At 47.6% G+C, this 24,618-nt stretch overlaps 1 protein-coding gene across 6 annotated transcripts in view; it reads right to left on the bottom strand.

Annotated features, from left to right (window-relative positions):
• LOC140408279 (electrogenic sodium bicarbonate cotransporter 1-like) overlaps positions 1-24,618 on the bottom strand; it is a 356,190-nt gene that overhangs the window by 38,869 nt on the left and 292,703 nt on the right. For all 6 annotated transcript variants that reach the window (XM_072495256.1, XM_072495257.1, XM_072495258.1 and 3 more), the window contains 3 exons: positions 17,538-17,723; positions 2,378-2,491; positions 1,085-1,246 (listed from right to left, as the gene is read on the bottom strand). In XM_072495256.1, the coding sequence (XP_072351357.1) occupies positions 1,085-1,246; positions 2,378-2,491; positions 17,538-17,723 (462 nt within the window). The remainder of the gene's footprint in view (positions 1-1,084; positions 1,247-2,377; positions 2,492-17,537; positions 17,724-24,618) is intronic.

The raw sequence follows: 24,618 nt of genomic DNA, 5'->3' as shown, positions 1-24,618 counted from the left end.
AAGGGTGAGGGAGCTAGGGCTTTTCTCATTGGAGCGGAAGAGGAAGAGAGGCGACTTAATAAAAATTTATAAGATAATGAGGGGGATAGATAGAATGGACGTTCAGAGACTATTTCCTCAGGTGGTTGTAGCTGTTACAAGGGGGCATAACCATAAGATTCAGGGTGGGAGGGCTGTCCGAGGTAGGTTCTTTACTCAGAGAGTGGTTAGGGTGTGGAATGGACTGCCTGCTGTGATAGTGGAGTCGGACACTTTAGGAACTTTCAAGTGGTTATTGGATAGGCACATGGAGCACACCAGAATGACAGGGAGTGGGATAGCTTGATCTTGGTTTCGGACAATGCTCGGCACAACATCGAGGGCCGAAGGGCCTGTTCTGTGCTGTACTGTCCTATGTTTTATGTTCTATGTAAGGAGGAGGACACAACGAGCATTAGCTGAGGTCAATGTGTCTCACTGTTGCTGACTGTTTAGCACTGAATATGCAGACCCTGAAAGGGAAGGTCTCTAATATCATCCTGCCGGGCGAGGGGTCCCACTACTTGGAGATTCTACACTCCAAACACAGGGTGAGTGGCGAGTCCCGAGGAGATTTACTCGAATGGGACCAGGGCTAAGGGGCTTTCAGGCAGGTGGAGAGACTGGAGAAGGTGCGGTTGCTCTCCTTAGAGCAGAGAAGGTTAAGGGGAGATTTAATGGAGGCATTCAAAATTATAAAAGGCTTTGTTAGCGTAAATGAAGATAAATTGTTTCCACTAGAAGGAGGGCCAGTAAACAGAGGATGCAGATTGAAGGTAATTGGCAAAAGCATTGAGGGAGAGTGAGGAGAATGTTTTTTGCGAAGCGAGTTGTTGTGATCGGGAAGGCGCTGCCAGAAAGGGCGGTGGAAGCAGTTTCAATAATAACTTTCAAAAGGGAATTGGATAAATATTTGACGATGGAAAATTTGCACGCTTATGGGAGATAGAGCAAGGGGAGTGGGAATAACTGGACAGCTTTTCCAAAGGGACAGCATCGGCATGATGGGCCAAACGTCCTCATTCTGCTGTGTGTGACTCATCAGCACATTTCCAACATCGCTGACCTTCAACTTGTGCTCCTTCCTGTTGACAATCACCGCGGTGACCTGCTGGTCCATGAAGATCAGGATGGTGATGAGCAGGGCGGGGAGCCCAGCGGCCAGGCACACCCACCATGGGTTACCCCCGAATGGCGGCACAATCCAGCCTCGGTTTGGACTGGTCGGCTAGAAAAAGAACAGCAAAGCAGCAAATTGAACCAGAAAGCAACCAAAACACAACCCAGAGATGTGCAGGCTAGGTGGATTGGCCACGCTAAATTGCCACTTAATGGGAAAAAAAATGAATTGGGCACTCTCAAAAATTTTTTTTAAATCAATGTCACTAAAAAATAGATTATTTTTCTCATTCTCACATTGCTGTTTGTGGGATCTTGCTATGCGTAAATTAATTGCCACTTTTACTAGATTTTAACAGGGACAGGTAAGGGTCCAATGCTCGGGGTTAAGAGCCGTGGCCAATGGCAGAAGCAGTGAATTTTGGGGAATGATGAAAAAAGAGCAAGAAGCTTGAGGGGCAATGGCTGCTTCGGGGCGGAGGAGGATCCTTTGGAAGAGGAATTGTATTTTCTTAACAACACGCATGGGCCTGAATTTTTCGGATGGCCTCCCGAAAGGTGGTGAGGACACATCCCCGCCGACTCCAACAGGCGTTGACTGGCAGCAGGTGGGACTTACGTCTGCATTTGGAAGGAAGTTCCACCGTGGAAAGCTGCTGGCCAATCTAATTGGCCTAGAGCGTTTTATAAACCTCCATCAAAACCCTCCCTGCTCTTGTATTCTGCGCCTCGGTCGAGGGCGGCACGGTAGCACAGTGGTTAGCACTGTTGCTTCACAGCTCCAGGGTCCCAGGTTCGATTCCCGGCTTGGGTCACTGTCTGTGCGGAGTCTGCACGTTCTCCCCGTGTCTGCGTGGGTTTTCTCCGGGCGCTCTGGTTTCCTCCCACAAGTCCCGAAAGACGTGCCTGTTAGGTGAATTGGACATTCTGAATTCTCCCTCTGTGTACCCGAACAGGTGCCGGAGTGTGGCGACTAGGGGCTTTTCAAAGTAACTTCATTGCAGTGTTAATGTAAGCCTACTTGTGACAATAAAGATTATTATTTATTATTAGAAGTTGCATAATGAATACACCATACAAAGTACTATTGGGCACAATTACAGTTCATCAATTAGCAGGGACGGGATTTGGAGAGTGTGGGGTTTCAACTCAACTTCAAAGGCAACGAAATGGAGCGCAGAGCGAGAAGACATGTCACATTTGCAAGAAATGAGGAAACAAAAATCAAAAATCGACAAACCTTGAACTCGCTTGGCACAATAAGCTTTGGTGTATCTACTCCAACCAGAGCATCGAGCCCACAGAAGATCAGGATGGCGAGGACGATGGCAAAGTCACTGATCAGCTTCCGGATCTGAGGAGGTGAAAACCAAGAGGATAATGAATGACCAATGATCCCACACACAACCGGAAGGCAATCCAACACCAGCTAGTCAGAGGTCTATTCAGCTTCTGAGATGTCCAACTCTCTTCCCAATTGTCAGTTCTGAAAAGCGATTTACTTATCTGTGAGTTGCTGGGCAGCATGAGAGCAATCTCAGTGGAACCACACACCAATCCTTCTTTTCTGGGGCTCTTAGATTAAGCCCCACACTTTTAAGCCAACCATAAAACCCGACCAAACTTTAAACTGGCGGCGAGATACAGCTGCAAGTCCCAGAGAGATAAATACCTGAGCCCATATCCCTCAGGGTATTACCGAGGGAGCATTGAATTGTTCAATGAGGTGTTCAACTGAGGTCTCATCTGCCCCCTTGAGTAGATGTAAAACATCCCATCGCCTATCTGGAAGAGCCAGGAGTGGGGTGGGGAGGGCAGAGGCCACCCTGGTGAATATTTATTTCAATATCACTGAAACGCACATTCTGGGTTTATGAGAACTCGCTGTGTTCAAACTGACCGCTGTGCTTCCTGCATCACAACAACGCGAAAGCACTTCATTGACTGCAATGGGCTTTGGAATGTCCTGAGGGTGTGCGAATCATTGTACAAATGTCTTGTGGAACCAGCTGTGTCATTGCAGGACATTACAGTGTCAACAGATCCCACAAAACGCAGATCATTCAACTCTGCAACTTTCTGTGGAATCCTTCTGTGCGCAAACTGGCTGCTGCATTCGCTTCACTAACAGTTAATTATGCCTCAGAAATAATTCACTGGGTGCAATAGTGGCTTTCTAACCTTTCCGACTTGAGAAGGTGATGGAGCTACAAAAGCTAAATACTGCAGATGCTAGGAATCTGAAATAAAGAAAGAGAATGCTGAAGTGCTCAGGTTAAGCTGCACCTGTAGACAGGGAAGCAAAGTTAATATTTTGATGAAAGGTCTTTTAACTGGGATGGAGTTTAATGCCCCAGCTTCCTTCCCCCTACCCCCCACGGAGGTATGTTGGGAGATGGGGTGGGTGGGGCCGTGTGATTAGGTGGGAGGATGTACGGTGGAGATTCTATCGCCGTCCCTCTCGGACTGAAAGCTCACAATGGCCTCCCTGCCGACTGATTACTTTAATCAGCCAATCAAGGGCCTCATGTTCCCCTTGCTGGCATTGACCCAGGAACTATAGAATAGAACCATAAAAACATGTGCAGGTTAGGTGGATTGGCCACGCTAAATTGTTCCTTAATTGGAAAAAAAAAGAATTGGGTGCTCTAAATTTATAAAACAAAGAATTGAACCATAAAATCGCTACAGTGCAGAAGGAGGCCATTTGGCCCATCGAGTCTGCACCGACCCTCTGAAAGGGCATTCTACCTCAGCCCACTCCATCCTATCCCCCTAACCCCACCTAACCTTTTTATTATTCGTTCATAGGACCGCTGGCTGTGCCAGCATTTATTGCCCTTGAGGGGACATTTAAAAGTAAACCACATTGCTGTGGGTCTGGAGTCACATGTAGGCCAGACCGGGTAAGGACGGCAGATTTCCTTCCCTAAAGGACAGTAGTGAACCAGACTTTTTAATTCCAGACATTTTATTGAGTTTAAATTTCATCAAATTAATAAATCTGGAAGTTATCCCGTGGTGGGATTCGAACCTGAGTCCCCAGATCATTATCCTGAGTCTCTGGATGATTAGTCTAACGATAACACCACTATGCCTCCACAATCTTTGGACACTAAGGGACAACTTAGCGTGGCCAATCCACCTAACCTACACATCTGGACTGTAGGAGGGAACTTGAGCACCCGGAGGAAACCAACGCAGACACGGGGAGAACGTGCAAACTACACCCAGTCACCCGGAATTGCACCCAAGTCGCTGATGCTGTGAGGCAGCAGTGCCGCCCTGGCCACACCCCTGCCCTTACTTTTGGCACCCCTTCTCGCCTAGCCCTATCCGGCGACCCCTTGCCTGTGAACCCCCTTCCTACCCACACTCAACCCTATCTGGGGATCCGCTGCCGATCCTCAAGGTAGGCTCAGGTGTAATGCCAGCAGTGGCCACCACGGCTGGTGGCGCTGCCAGCACTGGAGCTCTGATTGGCCGTCAGCTCCCCCGGGGCGGAGATTTTCATCCTGGTGTGGGCTTAAATCGAGCGTGAGGTCTCTCGCAGCCCAGGTAAGTGTATGATTACCTCGGAATAGTCGGGTCTCCCAGAAGGAAGTGACATAGGGTGCCCAGAATTCTCCAACTGGTGGGCGAGACCCCCATTGTCCACAATTCCATCCTGCATAGGCTCTGCTAGATCTGCTGAGCATTTACAGCACTTTCTGATTTTGTTCAAGGTTCTACAGTTCCTCCTCTGCTTCTCACGTTACAGAAGATTGAGGAGTGAGTTTAAAAAAATTTTTTTTAGAGTATCCAATAAATTTTTTCCAATTAAGGGGCAATTTAGCGTGGCCAATCCACCTACCCTGCACATCTTTGGGTTGTGGGGGTGACACCCACGCAGACACGGGGAGAATGTGCAAACTCCACACGGACAGTGACCCAGGGCTGGGATCGAACCTGGGACCTCGGCGCCGTGAGGCAGCAGTGCTAACCACCGCGGCACCATGCTACCCTGATTGAGGAGTAAGTTGAGGCAGACATTGTAAGTACACAGTAACACAGAGGAGAATGGTAACTCCCAATAAGGGAGCTCCATCAGCCTTGATACCAGCTTCCCATCTGTGTAACGGATCTCCAACAGTAAATGGAATTTCCATTCGAGGATCGGGTTACAGGCAGATCCGACCTCGATGCAATTAGCTCATTGTCCTTCTCTTGCTCATTTGATCATTCCCCACTCTGGGCCAATGGTTTCACATGACCTGTGTGCCTTACTCACCTGAGTCTCCAGTAACTGCTGGACAGAGTGGGAGGGGAGGGTTCATTCGCTTTTTATTTATAACCATAAGCAGCCTCTACATTGACGGATTCCCACTCTGGAGAAACGAGGCAGTGAATTAAAAAAACAAATTCCAGAAAATCTAGCCTTGAAGCAGGAGAGTATTTTGGGGGTGAATCAAAGAACGAAATACTTCCACAAAACACACATACTCACACACAACATAAAACCTCTTCTATCTTACGCAGGCAATCAACAATGTCGGGGCTACAATCGAGAGAGCTGGACTGGTGCCACAGGAATAAATGCAACGTGCCAACGACACTGAAACTAATGGAATCAGTGACAAACTCCCTTCATGTTGCCCATAACCCCAGAATCAACAACACCTTGTAACTATACAGTGCCTTTAATGTGCCAAAATGCACCAGGGTGCATCAGGGTTACAAAGCAACATTTAACACCAAACAAGTTAAAGAGATGTGCAAGTAAATAACCAGAGGTTTAGTCAAAGACCCTGGTTTTAATGAATGATATAAGGTTTTGAAGGAGAATGGAGAAGAAAGAGAGGATAAAGAGGTAGAGTGGATAGATAGGGTAAGGAGGGAGAAAGGATAGAGAGATAGAGCAGATGGAGAGGATAGAGAGATAGAGTGGATTTAGTGGTAGAGAGGATAGTGGGGTAGAGAGGATAGAGAGAGATGGAGCGGATAAAGGGATAGAATGGATAGAGAGATAGAACTGATAGAGAGGATAGAGAGATAGAGTGAATAGAGAGGTACAGAGGGTGGAGGGGATAGAGAGATAGAGCAGATAGAGAGATACAGGGGATAGAGAGGATAGAGCGGATAGAGAGATAGAATGGATAGGGAGATAGAACTGATAGAGAGGATAGAGAGATAGAGCAAATAGAGAGGTATAGAGGATGGAGGGGATAGTGATAGAGAGGTAGAATTGATAGAGAAGATAGAGAGGTACAGAGACAGAGAGGATGGAAGGGTTAGAGAGGTAGAGAGGATAGAGAAGATAAAGAAATAGACTGATAGAGAGGTAGAGAGGATGGAGCGGATAGAGAAATAGAGAGGATAGACAGGATAGAGAGATAGAGATAATAATCTTTATTACTGTCACAAGTAGGCTTACATTAACACTGCCATGAAGTTACTGTGAAAATCCCCTAGTCGCCACATTCCGGCGCCTGTTCGGGTACACGGAGGGAGAATTCAGAATGTCCAGTCCACCTAACAGCACGTCTTTCGGGACTTGTGGGAGGAAACTGGAGCACCCGGAGGAAACCCACGCAGACACGGGGAGAACGTGCAGACTCCGCACAGACAGTGACCCAAGCCGGGAACCGAACCCGGGACCCTGGCGCTGTGAAGCAACAGTGCTAATCACTGTGTTACCGTGAAAGTAGATCTTAGGGAGTTAGGAAGGAGTTTAAATGGCAGGGCCGCAAGAGCAGTAATTTCAGGATCAGTCCCAGTGCCGCATGCTAGTGAACATAAGATATAGAGAGGACAGAGAGATAGAGAGGTAGAGAGATAGAGAGGATAGAGAGGTAGAGAGATAGAGAGGATGGAGCAGTTAGAGAGATAGCGAGGTAGAGAGAATAGAGAGATAGAGAGGACAGAGAGGATAGAGAGGTAGAGAGATAGAGAGGATGGAGCAGATAGAGAGATAGCGATGTAGAGAGGATAGCGAGATAGAGAGGACAGAGAGGATAGAGAGGTAGAGAGATAGAGAGGATGGAGCAGATAGAGAGATAGCGAGGTAGAGAGGATAGAGAGATAGAGAGAATAGAGAGGTAGAGAGATAGAGAGGATGGAGCAGATAGAGAGATGGCGAGGTAGAGAGGATAGAGAGATAGAGAGATAGAGAGGATGGAGCAGATAGAGAGACAGCGAGGTAGAGAAGATAGAGAGGTAGAGAGGACAGCGAGATAGAGAGGATAGAGAGGTAGAGAGATAGAGAGGATGGAGCAGATAGAGAGATAGTGAGGTAGAGAGGATAGAGAGATAGAGAGAATAGAGAGGTAGAGAGATAGAGAGGATGGAGCAGATAGAGAGATGGCGAGGTAGAGAGGATAGAGAGATAGAGAGGACAGAGCGGATAGAGAGGTAGAGAGATAGAGAGGATGGAGCAGATAGAGAGACAGCGAGGTAGAGAAGATAGAGAGGTAGCGAGGACAGAGAGATAGAGAGGATAGAGAGGTAGCGAGATAGAGAGGATGGAGCAGATAGAGAGGTAGTGAGGCAGAGAGGATAGAGAGATAGTGAGGACAGAGAGACAGAAAGAGGATAAAGAATTCTCCATCTAAGTCTCTGCGTCTCTCTCTTCTTTTAAGAAGCTCTTTAAAATCTACCTCTTTGGCCAAGCTTCTGCTCACCTGTCCTAATATTTACTCAAGTGGCTTTGTATTAAATGTTTGTACTGTAACATTCTTAGGAAGCATTTTAGGAAATTTTCAAGAGGACCCTCTTTAGAGGGAGGGTGAGCAGCCAGAGGTCGTCCACATTGGGATCGAAGATACAGGCAGGAAAAGAGATGCCGTCCTGAAGGTAGATCTTAGGGAGTTAGGAAGGAAATGAAAAGGCAGGACCTCACAAGCAGTAATCTTAGGATGACTCCCAGTGCCATGTGCTAGTGTGCATTAGGATAGGAAGATTGAGCAGCTCAACAGGTGTCTGGAGAAATGGAGTTGGGGGGGGGGGGGGGGCTTTAGATTTGAGGCATTGGGCCCTCTTCTGGGGCAGGTGAGACCTGTACAAGGAGGACGGGTTACACCCTCACAGGACTGGGTCTGACGTCTTTGGCAGGGGGGGGTTGCGAGTGCTGTGGGGGAGGGTTTAAATTGGATTGGCAGGGGGGTGGGAACCTGAGTGGAAATTCAGAGTGGAGAGATGATAAACTGGTGATGGGAAGTAGGGAAGTGTAAACTGATAAGGAGGATGTATCAGACAGCAGTATCAAGGTAAATAGAATACTCGCAGAGTTTGATAGAACTAGAGTAGACAATAGTTAGCCATTAGATGAGGTCAGAGTAAGGGCGAGAGTAAAAAGTCTAAATCAGGATTAATGTGCACGATTGTGAATGGACGGAGTGTGGTTAATAAGATTGGTGAACTATAGGCACAGGTTGACAAATGGAACACTGATATTATTGTTATAACGGAGACCTGGCTTAAAGAAGGGCGTGTCTGGGTGGTAAATATTCCTGGGTACAAGATGTTTTGGGAGAGGCAGGAAAGGAAGAGAAGTGGTGGAGTGGCTGCATAGGTTAAAGATTGATTACAGTACCGGAGAGCGAAGATATTCTCGAGGAGTCAATGATAAAATCTATGGCTGGAGATGAAGAATGAAAAAGGTGCAATAACATTGATGGATGATGCATACAGATTACCAACTAGTGGAAGAATGTAGAGAAATAAATTTGCAAAGAAATTACAGAGAGGTGCAAGAATTATAGAGTAATTATACTGGGGGACTTCAATTATCCAAATATAGACTGGGATAAGAATAGTGCAAAAGGACAAAAAAGGCATGAGTTCCTGGAGTGCGTTCAAAATAATCAAGGTTACGGCGATAAGGCACGGGAGTGGGACTAGGTAGAATGCTCTTTCCGAGAGCCAGTACCAACTCGATGGGCCAAATGGCCTCCTTCTGCACTGTAAAGATTCGGTGATTTAAGGTGACAGAAAAATACAAGCTGTTCGTTCAGAGTGTGGAAGGGGGAGGGGGAAATTTTGACAGGGGGGGGGGGTGCGCCGAAGCTTTTATGACGAGGCACTCCCAATACAGAACTCTGTCCAATCGGATTGGGGTTACATCTCTTCTTTTCTCAGGCATTAAGGTCAAGGGACGAGGCAGGAAACTGAGTAGCCTCTCAATGCCTCACCCATTCCCCTACCGCGCCTGGCCGTGTAATGCAATCCCCTCCACACACTGCCAATGCCCCTTAATTTAACTAACAGCAGCTTTAAAGTTCCAAAAGTATAGCACAAAGTCTGGGAACAATGGTGGAGTGACCCAGGCTGTCGCCAGCGATAAGGCAACAGAAAAACGAACATTTACTTTGGCGAGCACAGAATGGGGTTGCCTCACAAAGCTGTGCAGAGGCTTTCCTGGCAGTGGGTGTCAGCTTTGATGGATCTCTGTGTTCAGTCCGCTTAAAAGTTCCGTGCCCAACTTGCAAAGCCTTTTCTTCAAGTTGGCAGCTGGTGTGGCTCTGCTGGAGCACGGTGTAGGAGCTCAGTAACGCACTGAGCCTAACCACAAGCCAAGAAGGCATGGTCAAAGCATTCACCAAATAGAGCCACTTACTGGGGCAATCCGGCCTGTGCGTTGATTCACTGGGAGAATTCTGCAAGCTGCAAAGAATGAGAGGCGTTCCCTCCTGGGTCAGAATCGCTGTCTCAGTGGTGGAAGGGAGGGGTTGGAATTTGGCGGGGAGTCAGGGATGGGAGGCGGGAGTCTGTACTGTTTCTGGGTCTCAAACCCACCTCCGGAGGGGGGTGGGGAACAGCCACTCATTGGGATTTTGATGCCCCCTTAACTGGCCTGGAGACAGGCGCCGTTCGCTGTCCAATTAAGGGTGGTTGGCGGTCTCGCAATGTGATACGACCAGTCAGAGGCCTTCCAGATTGAGAGAAGCCACAGGCTGGACTGCACGCTCAGGGCACTGGGTGGGCACTTCCGACAGGGACGCTGTGCTCACACCAACGTCTTAAATAATTCAAACTAGGATAAACAGCCAGGCCACCACTGAAAATGGTGGTGGGGGCAGGAAGGGGGTGCTGGTTGGGGGCTGGGGGGAGGGGGGGAATCTACGCCCAGGTAATGAGGGGGGGTCTGTTTGCCTGTCTGGAGAGCTGGGCTCCCTCCCCGACTCCTGCCAGGTGCCCACCTTTAAGCAGTTGATATCCTCACTGTTTTGTTGGGAAACTGGAGGCTGCCTGTGTCTTCACTCCCAACAAGTCCCACTCCCCCATCACCGCTGTCAGCCTTGATGCACAGTGGCTCCCGGTCAAGCAATATCTTGATCTGAAAATTCTCATCCTTTTTTCCAATCCCTTCATGGCCTCGCCCTTTCCTTTCTCCTCCAGCCCTATAACCCTCGACGCCTCTAGCCTCTTGTGCGTTCCCCATTTTCATTACTCCGTCATTGGCATAAATGCCTTTTGCTAAACAGGCCCCTGTTTCTGTAATTCTCTGCCTCAACCTCTTCTTTTTTAAAAAAGTATTTTTATTAAGGTTTTGCAGAATTTTTCATAATAAAACAATAGTAACAATAATAACAAAACAAACTAGAGTGAACATTAACATAGTGCAAAAAGAGAATATACAACAACAATTAAATAGACATTACCCCACGCGACTCAGTCTTCCCACACCATCCCAATGAAGCACACACCCCCCCCTACGGATTGCTGCTGCTGCTGACATTTAAATTTTCCCCGAGAAAGTCGACGAATGGTTGCCACCTCCGAGGGAACCCTAGCATACACCCTCTTAAGGCAAACTTTATTTTCTCGAGGCTGAGAAAGCCAGCCATGTCGTTAACCCAAGTCTCTACACTCGGCTGCCTTGGAGGAGTGAGTAAGTCGGGTGGTAGGGGTCTTTGATTATGCTGCCCGCTTTCCCCAGGCAGCGGGAGGTGTAGATGGAGTCAATGGATGGGAGGCGGGTTCGTGTGATGGACTGGGCGGTGTTCACGACTCTCTGAAGTTTCTTGCGGTCCTGGGCCGAGCAGTTGCCATGCCAGGCTATGATGCAGCCCGATAGGATGCTTTCTATGGGGCACCTGTCGGGTGCTTTGAGTTCCATCCTCCTCCGTTTCCCTAACTTGACAGGGCTCAAAACTTCCATTCTCTGTCTCACTCACACAAAGACAATCACATGCACAAATACACACGCATGTGCAGACGTACATGAACATTCACACACAGACATAGACACATGCATTCCCACAGACACATACATAGACGCACACACAGACACACACAAAGACAGACACATGCACGCGGGCATTTAAAAAGGCGTCACGGTAGCACAGCGGTTAGCACTGTTGCTTCACAGCGGCAGGGTCCCGGGTTCGATTCCCGGCTTGGGTCACTGTCTGTGCGGAGTCTGCACATTCTCCCCGTGTCTGCGTGGGTTTCCTCTGGGTGCTCCGGTTTCCTCCCACAAGTCCCGAAAGACGTGCCTGTTAGGTGGATTGACATTCTGAATTCTCCCTCAGTGTACCCGAGCAGGCACCGGAGTGTGGCGACTAGGGGATTTTCACAGTAACTTCATTGCAATGTTAATGTAAGCCTACTTGTGACAATAATAATAATCAATAATAATCTTTTTTGTCACAAGTAGGCTTACATTAACACTGCAATGAAGTTACTGTGAAAAGCCGCTAGTCGCCACACTCTGGCGCCTGTTCAGGTACACAGAGGGAGAATTCAGAATGTCCAATTCACCTAACAAGATTATTATTATTAAACAGACACACAAATACACACACAGACAAACACTCTCACACTCACATACACTCAGGGAGACACACGCATGTACAAAGAGGGACACTGCGTATGTGTGTGTGTGTATGTACAGGGGGAGTGTTTGGATGTGTATGTCTGTCCACCTGAAAGTTGGGATTGGTGGTTGTGTCCAGGACAGAGTGGGGAGGAAGTTTCAGCCTCCAGGAGTGTGACCTGGCCACAGGTCGAAGGACAGCTCCTTCTGTTGCTTTCTTTGTCCCCTATCAATGTTGGTTATGGAACAGCACACAGGACCTTGAGCCAGTGCTCTAAGGGAACATCGGAGAATTGGAAAGGCATTCCAGCTGAATAGGCCTTTTCCCTCTACAGGGTAGAATGAACCGCATTATGTTTGACCTACACACAGATAAAGCGCAGCAAAATATCTCTCCTCATTTCCAAAAGCAATCAAGCAAATCATTACCACATTAATCCTGCCTAAAAACCCACTAACTCTCACCGACTGCTGACAGAGAGACACATCAATGGAATTCGCAGTACGTCAATCCTGAATAGAATATTCAACGAGGTCAGTCTTTGATCTGTGACCTCAGCACAATATCAATCTTGGCTCCTCCTCATAATCAAGCAAGCTGCTGAATTCGGTTTAGGGTCGGCACTTTTAAGAACAAAAAAAATTACAGCACAGGAACAGGCCCTTCGGCCCCCCAAGCCTGCGCCGATCCAGATCCTCTATCTAAAACTATTGCCTATTTTCTAAGGATCTGTATCCCTCTGCTTCCTGCCCATTCATGTATCTGTCTAGACACATCTTAAATGACACTATCGTGCCCACCTCTACCACCTCCGCCGGCAATGCGTTCCAGGCACCCACCACCCTCTGCGTAAAGAACTTTCCACGCACATCTCCCTTAAACTTTTCCCCTCTCACCTTGAACTCGTGACCCCTAGTAATTGAGCCCCCCACTCTGGGAAAAAGCTTCTTGCTATCCACCCTGTCTGTACCTCTCATGATTTTGTAGACCTCAATGAGGTCCCCCCTCAATCTCCGTCTTTCTAATGAAAATAATCCTAATCTACTCAACCTCTCTTCATAGCTAGCGCCCTCCATACCAGGCAACATCCTGGTGAACCTCCTCTGGAGATGAGTGAGGCAGGTAAAAAACCTGCCTCACACATCTCCTCTAAACTTTGCCCCATGGACCTTAGACCTATGCTCCTTGGTGACTGACCCCTCCACCCTGGGAAAGAGTGCCTGCCCATCCACTCTATCCATGCCCCTCATAATCTTGTAGACCTCTATCAGCTCATCCCTCAACCTCCATTTTTCTAATGAAAACAGTCCGAGTCTATTCAGCCTCGCCGCATGGCTAACACCCTCTAGACCAGGTAACATCCTGGTAAATCTCTTCTGCACCCTCTCTAAAGCCTCCACATCCTTCTGGTAGTGTGGCGACCAGAATTGAACACTATACTCCAGTGTGGCCTAACTAAGGTTCTATACCCTCCCTATCCCTGTAATCTCCTCTAACTCCTGCACCCCTCCCTATCTCTGTGGCCTCCTCCAAGTGCGGCCTTACCAAGGTTCTATACAACTGCAACATGACTTGCCAGTTTTTATAATCGATGCCCCATCCAATGAAGGCAAACATTCCACATGCTTTCTTGACTGCCTTGTCCACTTGTGTTGCCACTTTCAAAGATCTGTGGACCTGCACGCCCAGATCTCTCTGACTTTCTATATTCCTAAGAGTTTTGCCATTACGGTATATTTCCCCTTTATGCTAGACCTACCAAAATGCATTACCTCACATAACCTCCTCCAGTGCTATACCGTTCATAATCTGAGTACCCGCTTCTAACTCCTACACTCCTCCCTATCCCTGCACAGGGGCTGTTTAGCACAGGGCTAAATCGCTGACTTTGAAAGCAGACCAAGGCAGACCAGCGGCACGGTTCAATTCCCGTAACAGCCTCCCTGAACAGGCGCCGGAATGTGGCGACTAGGGGCTTTTCACAGTAACTTCATTGAAGCCTACTCGTGACAATAAGCAATTTTCATTTCATTTCACCCCCTCTAACCCCTACAAGCCTAGCCCTTTAACCTCCTCCAGTCCCTAGAAATCACCTGTATCCCTGTAATCCCTCTAACCACTACTGGCCTCCAAACCCTACACCCCTATCTCTGTGACCCCTCAGAAACCTCCCCTCTCCCTGTAATCTCCTCTAACTCCTAAATCCCTCCCTAATCTCTGTAATCCCCTGCAACCCTCCCTAATCTCTGTAACCCCCTCCAGCCCCTGCAACCCTCCCTAATCTCTGTAACCGCATCTAACCCCTACACCCCTAGCTCAATAACCTCCTCCATTCCTTAGAACCCTCCCTTATCCCTGTAATCTCCTCTAACCATAACAGGCCTACATATCTCTATTACTCCTTTAACCCCTACAGCCCTATCTCTATAACCTCTTCCAATCTTGACAATCAAACAAAGAACAAAGAAAAGTACAGCATAGGAACAGGGCCTTCGGCCCTCCAAGCCCGTGCCGACCACGCTGCCCGACTAAACTACAATCTTCTACACTTCCTGGGTCCGTATCCCTCTATTCCCAGCCTATTCATGTATTTGTCAAGATGCCCCTTAAATGTCACTATCGTCCCTGCTTCCACCACCTCCTCCGGTAGCGAGTTCCAGGCACCCACTACCCTCTGTGTAAAAAACTTGCCTGGTACATCTACTCTAAACCTTGCCCCTCGCACCTTAAACCTATGCCCCCTAGTAATTGAGCCCTATACCCTGGGGAAAAGCCTCTGACTATCCACTCTTGTCTATGCCCCTCATGATTTTGTAGACCTCTATCAGGTCACCCCTCAACCTCCGTCGTTCCAGTGAGAACAAACAGAGTTTATTCAACCGCTCCTCATAGCTAATGCCCTCCATACCAGGCAACATCCTGGTAAATCTCTTCTGCACCCTCTCTAAAGCCTCCACATCCTTCTGGTAGTGTGTGACCAGAATTGAACACGATACTCCAAGTGTGGCCTAACTAAGGTTCTATACCCTCCCTATCCCTGTAATCTCCTCTAACTCCTGCACCCCTCCCTATCTCTGTGACCTCCTCCAGCCCCAACAACCTTCCCTATCTCTGTAACCTCCTCCAGCCCCAACAACCTTCCCCATTTTTGTAACATTCCCAGGCCCTACAACCCTCCCTAACTTTGTAACCTCCACCGGCCCTACAACCCTTCCTATGTCTATAACCTCCTCCAGCCTCTACACCCTTCCCTATCTCTATAACCTCCTCCAACCCCTACATCGCTCCCACTCTATAACCTCCTCCAACCCCTACATCACTCCCACTCTATAATCTCCTCCAGCCCCTACACCTCTCCCTATCTCTGTAAGCTGCTCCAGCCATGACACCATCCCCTATCTCTGTAACCTCCTCCAGCCACTACAACCCTCTCTATCTCTGTAAGCTCCTCCAACCCCTAAACCCTCCCTATCTCTATAACCTCCTCCAGTCCCGACACTCCTCCCTATCTCTGCAATCCCTTCCAGCCCTACATCCTTCCAAGATCCCGACACTTCTGTCAATTCTTGTGCAGGTGAAGCTGAGAGAAGGGTGGAAATTGGAAGCAAAGTTGACCAGGTTTTCTGCTACATTGAAGATTGTATCGGTGACGTGCCATGAATTGAAAAACTTCAACTCTGCTTCCTATTTTCACCCTTCTCTCAGTGTCACATGGTGCGCCTCCCACTCTTCCCTTCTCCTCCCTGTCTTCTCTGTCTCCATTTCTGCCGATTGACTGTCAGTTAATGTTCCTTCTCAGCCCACTGACTCCCACAGCAGCCTGAGGTTGACATGTCCCATTACCGTGTTCGCCCCACGATACTGTTCTCCTTGTCCTCACCTTCTGCCCCTTTGTATTCAACGGATCATTTTCCACCATCTGCAGTGTCACCGCCAAACCCATCTCTGTCTTAAAGACACTCAGTGATTTGGCCAAAACACAGATTGGGTGACCACTTTGTGGAACACCTTGACCCAGTCTGCATTTGATGACCCTGACCTCTCTGTCCTTGTCCTGCTGCACTGTCCCAGTGAAGCTCAATGTAAGCTTGAGCAGCAAGAACTCATCGTTCGGTGAGACACTTTACACCCTTCCGGACTCAACAGGGTGGTCAACAACTTCGGCCCATCAGCTCTGTCCCCCTTTTTGTTTCCCATTCTTTGCATATTTTGATTTCTTACATTTATGTTTTCAGACACCAGCACGCTTGCTCTAGGCATATCCCTTGCTCTTCTCTTGCCCCATCATCATTCCCTTCGACCCTGGGACAATTATTCTTCTGTCACAAAGGGTGCGATTCACCCGAGAAATTTCTATGTCTGTTTAAGGTGCGTTTAGTGGGGTCTTCCTTGGTGGTTGTAGCGCTGGGAAATATCTTGCTATTCAATGGCATTTATCGGGTTCTTTTTGGCCTGGGGGAGATTAGAGTGATTGCCTGCTGCTGAGTCCGCCAGCATGAAGTAGAACTCGCAGAACGGGCGTCATTTTGGAAGGCTGCCCGTTTCCCTCCTGCACCGCTTTCAGGCTGCCCCTGCCCCCCCCAAAAAAACATTGGGGAGGCCCCTGGGAACTCCCCCTCACCCCCCCCCCCCCCCCACTACCCTAGTAAGGCCCCCCAGGCTTCATCCCTGGCATTGCCAACCTGGTAACAGAGCACCCTGGCAATGCCAGCCTGGCATCTTGGCAGAACCAGGATGGCATAGCCGGGGTGCCCAGGTGGCACTGCCAGGTGCCAGGCTGACCCAATAGGGAACTGAATCTGTCTCTGACCCCTAACCTGCGAACCTGTGAAGCTATCAAAGTGCCCGGGGACCAGAAGGAGAACCAGGGTGTCCCCTTGCCCTGTCTGTGGCCACCTGACGTCTGTACGCCTGGTCCATGTTTGTGTGGACCAATACTGAACGGCGCTCTGGCGAGGTCGCGCAGGTGCGGCCGTTGAGTCCCCGGTGCCGGAAGAATCCAGCGATGGAATATTTAAATGAGCGGCTCTCCTAATTTAAATACGCGAATCCGGGCCACGCCGGGAAAGTCTAGCAAGATTCCATTCAATCTCGGGCGACGTTTTGAGCATCGCAAATCACACAGGAGCCTCTCGCGAGGTTCATCGGCCTTGTCCCGACACCGAGTGGGGCGAGATGAGGCCTGCTGAATCACACCCGTAATCCCTCCTGTCTTCCTACATCACAGGCCTTTCTTTTGTCTTTGTCCCCTCTAACTCTTGTTCAAAACCTATTACGTCTTTAATCTTCCCCAGTTCTGAGGAAAGGCCACAGGCCTGAATCGTTAACCCTGTTTCCCTCCCCAAAGGTACTGCCTGACCTGATGAGTATTCCCAGCATTTCTGTATTTTTCTTTCAGTTTTCCAGCATATGTCGTATTTTACTTTTTGGCAGTTCACAGGTTAGGGGTCAGAGACAGATTCAGTTCCCTGTTGGGTAAGAATCCGATCGTGACCTTCACAGACAAATAGTTAGCGATGACGTGTCTTCTGTTGGGCTATACGACTTATACAAGTTAAGCAGTCGCTGATAGAATGACACCAAGTGTGAATACTTCTGACTTACTGTAGTTGGGAAGTATGGGCTGGTTTTGAAATTCTTCAGAGCCATTGAGCAGGTGTAAGTACCGAGGAAAAGGATGAACGACATCAGGGTGACATCGGGGACAAAACCGCAACTCGTTCCGACCACTCTGCCGCCATAATTTAAGCAATCCTCCCTCGACAGCGAAGACCAGTCAATGCTTGTGTTCTGGCAGAGGAGAGAAACATGATCATTTTTCTGGAACTCTATATCATTAGTAAGAAGTGTGACCAATTTCCCCCACCTCGTCAGTTTCTTTTTCTTAATTTCTTATTTTCACAGGGATGTGGTCATTGCCGGAAAGGTCAGCATTTGTTGACCATTCCTAATTTCCCTTGGACCGAGTGATTTGCAAGGTATTATAGAGTTAAGAGTCGATCAGATCACTGTGGATAAGGACTCACATGTAGGCTAAACCAGCAAGCACAGCAAATGTTCTTTTTTTTAATATAAATTTAGAGTACCCAATTCATTTTTTTCCAATTAAGGGACAATTTAGCGTGGCCCTGCACGTCTTTGGGTTGTGGGGGCGACACCCACGCAAACACGGGGAGAATGTGCAAACTCCACACGGACAGTGACCCAGAGCCGGGATTGAACCTGGGACCTCGGTGCCGTGAGGCAGCAGTGCTCACCACTGCACCACCACGCTGCCCAAGGACGGCAGATTTCCTGCCCTAAAGGTCAGGGGCTGGTTTAGCACAGGACTAAAGAGCTGGCTTTGAAAGCAGACCAAGGCAGGCCAGCAGCACGGGTCAATTCCCGTACCAGCCTCCCTGAACAGGCGCCGGAATGTGGCGACTCGGGGCTTTTCGCAGTAACTTCATTTGAAGCCTACTTGTGACAATAAGCGATTTTCATTTCATTTCATTTCATTAGTGAACCAGATGGGTTTTTACAACAATTGCTGATGGTTTCATGGTCACCGTTACAGAGACTAGCTTTATATTCCAGATTTATTAATTGAATTTAAATCCTTTAAAGCTATCTTTGTTTTCCTAACATTGGTAAATGGAAAATGAATTTCAATGGAGATAAATATCAGACAATGCAATGTAGAAAAAACAGGAAATCACACACTCCTTGGATAATGAGAATCTAAATGGTGGGATTGGAACACCTGTCCCCAGGGGATTAGCCAGGACATCTGGATTGCTAGTCCAGTGACGTTACCAGTGGCTACCATCTCTCCTGTCTCAGTATCCCTTTTGAAATGTGGAGTACTCGGCGTGTGGACTAACCAAAGTTCTACACAAAGCTGAACATGAAAGTCACTCTGTTTCCAATTCCATTCCTTCAGAAATGAACACCAGTGTTTTATTTGATTTTCTCTGACCATCTTTGCTACTTTGACTGATTTATATGTGCCTGTACCCCTACATTCCATTGTTCACCGACGTCACTTAGATTCTCATTATCCAAGGAGTGTGTTATTTCTTGCTTTTTCCTGGCAAACATTAGAAATAAGTGGGTTTTGTTTCTGTGCCTGGAAGGGTAAAACCTATAGTTAGATTCATGCTGGACCAAGGTGTTTGTATGTGTGGGGGCTGGTTTCAATTCCAACTGTGATTCTATTGTGCTTAGAGAGAGCTACGGTGTGAAGAATAAATAAAAGGCATAAGCATGTGGGTTTTGCTCAGCAACTGGGCTTTGTAAGGTAAAGAAATTTTAAAGTTTTAGTCTACCTAATTTGATTGTAGTTGGAGATAGGTAGTGAGAGAGAAGACAACTCTCACAGCTCTGCCAGGAGCAGTTGGTTTTTGGAAGACTAAAGAGGGAGTATCTATTGGGAGCATCTATCTCAACCTTGCCAGCAGAAGACGGAGTCATGGATAAGAAAACAAGTGCAAGTGATCGAAAGAGCAGCTAGTTATGGAAACTGGAGTAATAAAGAAAAGTTTCCAAGACGTCTGAGGATAAAGGTACGGGAACAGAGCACTGTTGAGTAAAAACAGACTGAGCTGAGAAGAAGGCTGAGATGCCAGAAAGATACCTGAAGTGATTTTCAGTTTTGTGAGATTATTCCACAGCCTGTGAAACATGAAGTGGCGCATAGGTTAGCACTGCTGCCTCATGGTGCCGAGGACCCGGGTTGGATCACGGCACCGAGTCACTGTCCGTGTGGAGTTTGCGCATGCTCCCTCTGTCTCCATGGGTCTCACCCCCACAACCCAAAGATTTTTTTTTGTTATTTAAAAAATAAATTTAGAGTACCCAATTTTTTTATTTTCCAATTAAGGGACAATTTAGCGTGGCCAACCCACCTCCCCTGCACATCTTTGGGTTGTGGGGGTGAAACCCACGCAGACACGGGGAGAATGTGCAAACTCCACACGGACAGTGACCCAGAGCCGGGATCGAACCTGGGATCTTGGCGCCGTGAGGCAGCAGTGCTAACCACTGCACCACCGTGCCGCCCTCCACAACCCAAAGATGTGCATTGTAGGGGGATTGGCCGCACAGACAGTGACCCTGGGTCGGGTTCGAACCCAGGTCCTCAGTGCCGCAGTCCCAGTGCTAACCACTGTGCCACATGCCGGAGTTTTCACATTCTCCCTGTGTCTGCGTGGGTCTCACCCCCACAACCGAAACATTTTTTTGTGTTGTTTTTTTATAAATTTAGAGTACCCAATTCATTTCTCCCAATTAAGGGGCAATTTAGCGCGGCCAATCCACCTGCCCTGCACATCTTTGGGTTGTGGGGGCGAAACCCACGCAAACACGGGGAAAATGTGCAAACTCCACACGGAGAGTGACCCAGAGCCGGGATCGAACCTGGGATCTTGGCGCCGTGAGGCAGCAGTGCTAACCACTGCACCACCGTGCCGCCCTCCACAACCCAAAGATGTGCATTGTAGGGGGATTGGCCGTGCTAAGTTGCCCCTTAAAAATAATTGGGTCCTCTAAATTTTACAAAAAGGATGTTTTGAACCTGGATTCCATTCTGGGGTTTTCCTGCACAGTTATGACATCAACTGGGATTGTAACACCAGTCCAGTCTCCAATTTTATTACTGTTTTCTTGTATTTTGTTGCATTCTTTTTTGGTACAATTACACCTCCAGATTTATGTGCCAAATGCAAATTCTGAATTTGCGCTTTTCGCACAAATATCTTATGTAAATGGTGAACTTTCAGTCTCAGTGCCAATCCTCGCGTAGTTCCAATTCCCAAACTTTGCCAGAGTAGCAACATTTATCTCATGCTCAATGTGACTTGTTCACTGTTTTGTAGGCATTAGTCCCCTGACTCCACATTCTCCGACATTAAGCATTTGTCTGCTACGTGTTGCCTTATCAAAGGCTTTTTAGAAGACCAGATATCTTACATCCTACGTTACCCTTGTCCACCCTTTATGGTATTCCTTCAAACAATTCAATGATGTTGGTCAAGAATGAAATTTGTGCTGACAATCCTTTATTATATTTTCAGTTTCACAGATCTTCACAGAAGGCAAATGGAATTTTGTCCTTCATTGCTAGAGGGATGGAGTTTAAGACTAGGGAGGTTATGCTGCAATTGTATAAGGTGTTAGTGAGGCCACACCTGGAGTATTGTGTTCAGTTTTGGTCTCCTTACTTGAGAAAGGACGTACTGGTGCTGGAGGGTGTGCAGAGGAGATTCACTAGGTTAATCCCAGAGCTGAAGGGGTTGGATTACAAGGAGAGGTTGAGTAGACTGGGACTGTACTCGTTGAAATTTAGAAGGATGAGGGGGGATCTTATAGAAACATATAAGATTATGAAGGGAATAGATAGGATAGATGCGGGCAGGTTTTTTCCACTGGCGGGCGAAAGCAGAACTAGGGGCCATAGCCTCAAAATAAGGGGAAGTAGATTTAGGACTGAGCTTAGGAGGAACTTCTTCACCCAAAGGGTTGTGAATCTATGGAGTTCCTTGCCCAGTGAAGCAGTAGAGGCTCCTTCATTAAATGTTTTTAAGATAAAGATAGATAGTTTTTTGAAGAATAAAGGGATTAAGGGTTATGGTGTTTGGGCCGGAAAGTGGAGCTGAGTCCACAAAAGATCAGCCATGATCTCATTGAATGGCGGAGCAGGCTCGAGGGGCCAGATGGCCTACTCCTGCTCCTAGTTCTTATTATCTAAGTCATTATCTCATTGGTCTTTGTGGGATCTTACTGTGCACAAATTGGTTGCTACATTTCCTTTCTTTTTTAAAATAAATTTAGAATACCCAATTTATTTTTTCCAATTAAGGGGCAATTTAGCGTGGCCAATCCACCTACGCTGCATATCTTTGGATTGTGGGGGTGAGACCCCCACAGGCACGGGGAGAATATGCAAACTCCACACGGACAGTGACCTAGAGCCAGGATGGAACCTGGGACCACGGCACTGTGAGGCAGCAGTGCTAACCCACTGCGCCACCGTGCAACCTGGTTGCTGCATTTCCTATATAACATCAATGAGTAGACTTCAGAAAGTACTTCACTGGCCGTGAAGTATTTTGGGACGTCCTGAAGATCTGAAAGGTGCTATAGACATATAATTTACAGTTGCCATCTGAACCAATAAGCTTTCATCTCATTAATGTGCACTGGTATTAAACGCTTGTAAAGAGAGTGTCCTAATTAGCACACTGACCCCAATTCAACTCAACACTGTTGAGTGGTCTATCGTTTTGACTGAGAGGGATACCAGGTCAGTGTACTACTTCACTGCACTGTGCACATCTATCTCCCTTCAAGCGAACAGGAGAAATGCGTATAGATGGTGGAGTCTCTGGCCTGGGGTTTCCTGACATGCACTGTCAGGAGAGAGGCGACCCCACCAACTGACCATGGTCAAATGCAAATTCCCTCAGAGAGACAGAGACCACCACATGTATGTCGCCCAGCAAATCCAAATGCCGCCAATGCAATTCTTGGTCCACTTGGCACGTTTCCAGATTGGGACACAATTCACGACACATCCCTAAACCAACGGACTCGGTAAACCTCTGTCAAACTCAAGGGAGCAAAGGCAATAAACTATTCAATCAGTAATTCAGACAGTTTATTGAAAAGGAGGAATATTAAGGGGGAGGGGCGAGTGCCCTATGGAGAATGTCATTAGTGCTGACTCACTGGGCTAACTTTGTGCTTTTATATTCCGTTCTTTTTTAATCTTCCTTGATAACGCTTTGTTAAGTCCTTCATTAAATGATTCAATAGGGCAGTGTTACTTCTTTTCCAGAAGTCTATTCCATCATTATTACTCTAATCAACATAAAGATCTCCCATGCGATTGTATCAAATCTTTACTCTGTGGACTCACCGTCTTTCTGGTGTAATTGCCATTTATTGCTAAGCCTTTGCAAACAAGGCCCCATTGTATAATTTAATGTTTTGTGCATTGCGGTAACACGAGCAGATAGATCACAATCTAACTTGGGGCGTGCAGGCAGTAACCCAGTCAAAAGACAACAATTACCATTTCAGCAGACTGTCATTTGATTTATGAATGGGATCCACCCGCCCATTCAAGAAACGAGGTAATACCTAGCGAGCCAACCCAGGACTCATTAGTAGCTGGAGTGGGTCCCGGTTTCGAATCAGGAGCGCTTTGTGGGCTCACCAGAGTGACTCAGGGGCTAAAAGAGTTAAATTATGAGGCTGGGTGGGTGTCCGAGATTATATGTTTTCAGTTGTAAATGTGAGGGTCCATGATTTCAGAATGCCTCTGGTGTTAACCATGTATTGGTGAGTTGTCTGTCCACTTGGGCAGGTTTCACCGACGCTGGGTCTGTAAACCTTTCCCTTTGGTTTTCCGACCCTGGCTCTTTGTCAGGCTTAGGTTCCAGGTTTCAGAGTTTAAAATGGTGCCCCCATCCCTATCCCTCCTGGTGCTGCCTGTTAGATCCTATCTGTCTCTCTCATTCTCCTGGTCAGCTGCAGAGGCCGGGAGGCATACATGCTGGTAAGCCGTTTGACCTTTGACTTCACAAAACAAGGCCTGCAGTGTCACATGGTGCCCCCGCTGCCTCACGCAAGTTACAAAAGAAAATTCCTGTTCCTTTTGTTCTGAAGAAACCGTTCAGCAGTCAGGAAACCCCACTCTGGCACCAACCATCTTAATTCGAGGACAGTGTGGCTTGTGAACATTTTTATCTTGTGGCTAAAATGCCAGGAATAAGAGGGTTAGGTTATGAGGATAGTTTACTTGAGGATAGATGAAGCTTGTGTTTCCTCAAATGTAGAAGGTTAAAGGGTGACCAAATGGAAAAATTTAATCTGACCGAAAGGGGAGTAGTGGTATTGACACTAGACTAAAGATCCAGGGTAATGATCTTTGGGACCCAGGTTCGAATCCCACCCCGGCTGATGGTGCGGTCTGAATTCAATTCTTAAAAACTGGAGTTAAAAGTTTAAAGATGACCATGAAACCAATGTAGATGGTTGTAAATAAAGCCCCATGTTCATTAATGCCCTTAAGGGCAGGAAATCGGGCATCCTTACCTGGCCTGGTCTACATGTGGCCCCAGACCCCACGAAACGGCCTTGCGGGTAACTGAGTTCAAGGGCATTGAGGGATGGTCTAGCCAGCAACACCCTGTATTTTGATCGAGAGAAACGATTTCCTCTGGTGACGGGGGTGGATGCAGAACACGGGGGGCAGGACCTTAAAATTCATCAGGCCAGGAAGCATTTCTTCACACAAAGGGAAGCAGGAAGTCCGGAACTTTCTCCTCCAAAATAAAGCTGTTGTTGAGCCTTTGAACATTTAAAAATTGAGATGGATAGATTTTATTGGGCTGTTACATTGGGTCAATGGAATTAATATATAGACCAGCTGTGATCTAACTGAATGATGGGTCAAGTTCGAGGGGCTGAATGGCCTCCTCCTGTTCCAGTTTGGCTGTCCAGATAAAACGCTTACTTTAATGTCCTGCCCTTAATTTCCCACATTTTTCAAAGTGAGGGGGCAGAATGACCTATTCTAAATGCCTTTCCACTTCTCCATGGTGGAGATTCTTCTGGAGCGAACGACCCCCCGTTTTTGTCTCTTTCCCTCTCTCTCTGTCACCGTCCCGTGTTGGAGTCAGTTGTGATGAGGTGAGTGAAT

Source organism: Scyliorhinus torazame, chromosome 3 (assembly GCF_047496885.1).
Source record: "Scyliorhinus torazame isolate Kashiwa2021f chromosome 3, sScyTor2.1, whole genome shotgun sequence".
NCBI lineage: Eukaryota > Metazoa > Chordata > Chondrichthyes > Carcharhiniformes > Scyliorhinidae > Scyliorhinus > Scyliorhinus torazame.
The sequence above is the reverse complement of the archived record's forward strand: the minus strand, read 5'-3'. Positions and strand labels throughout refer to the sequence as shown.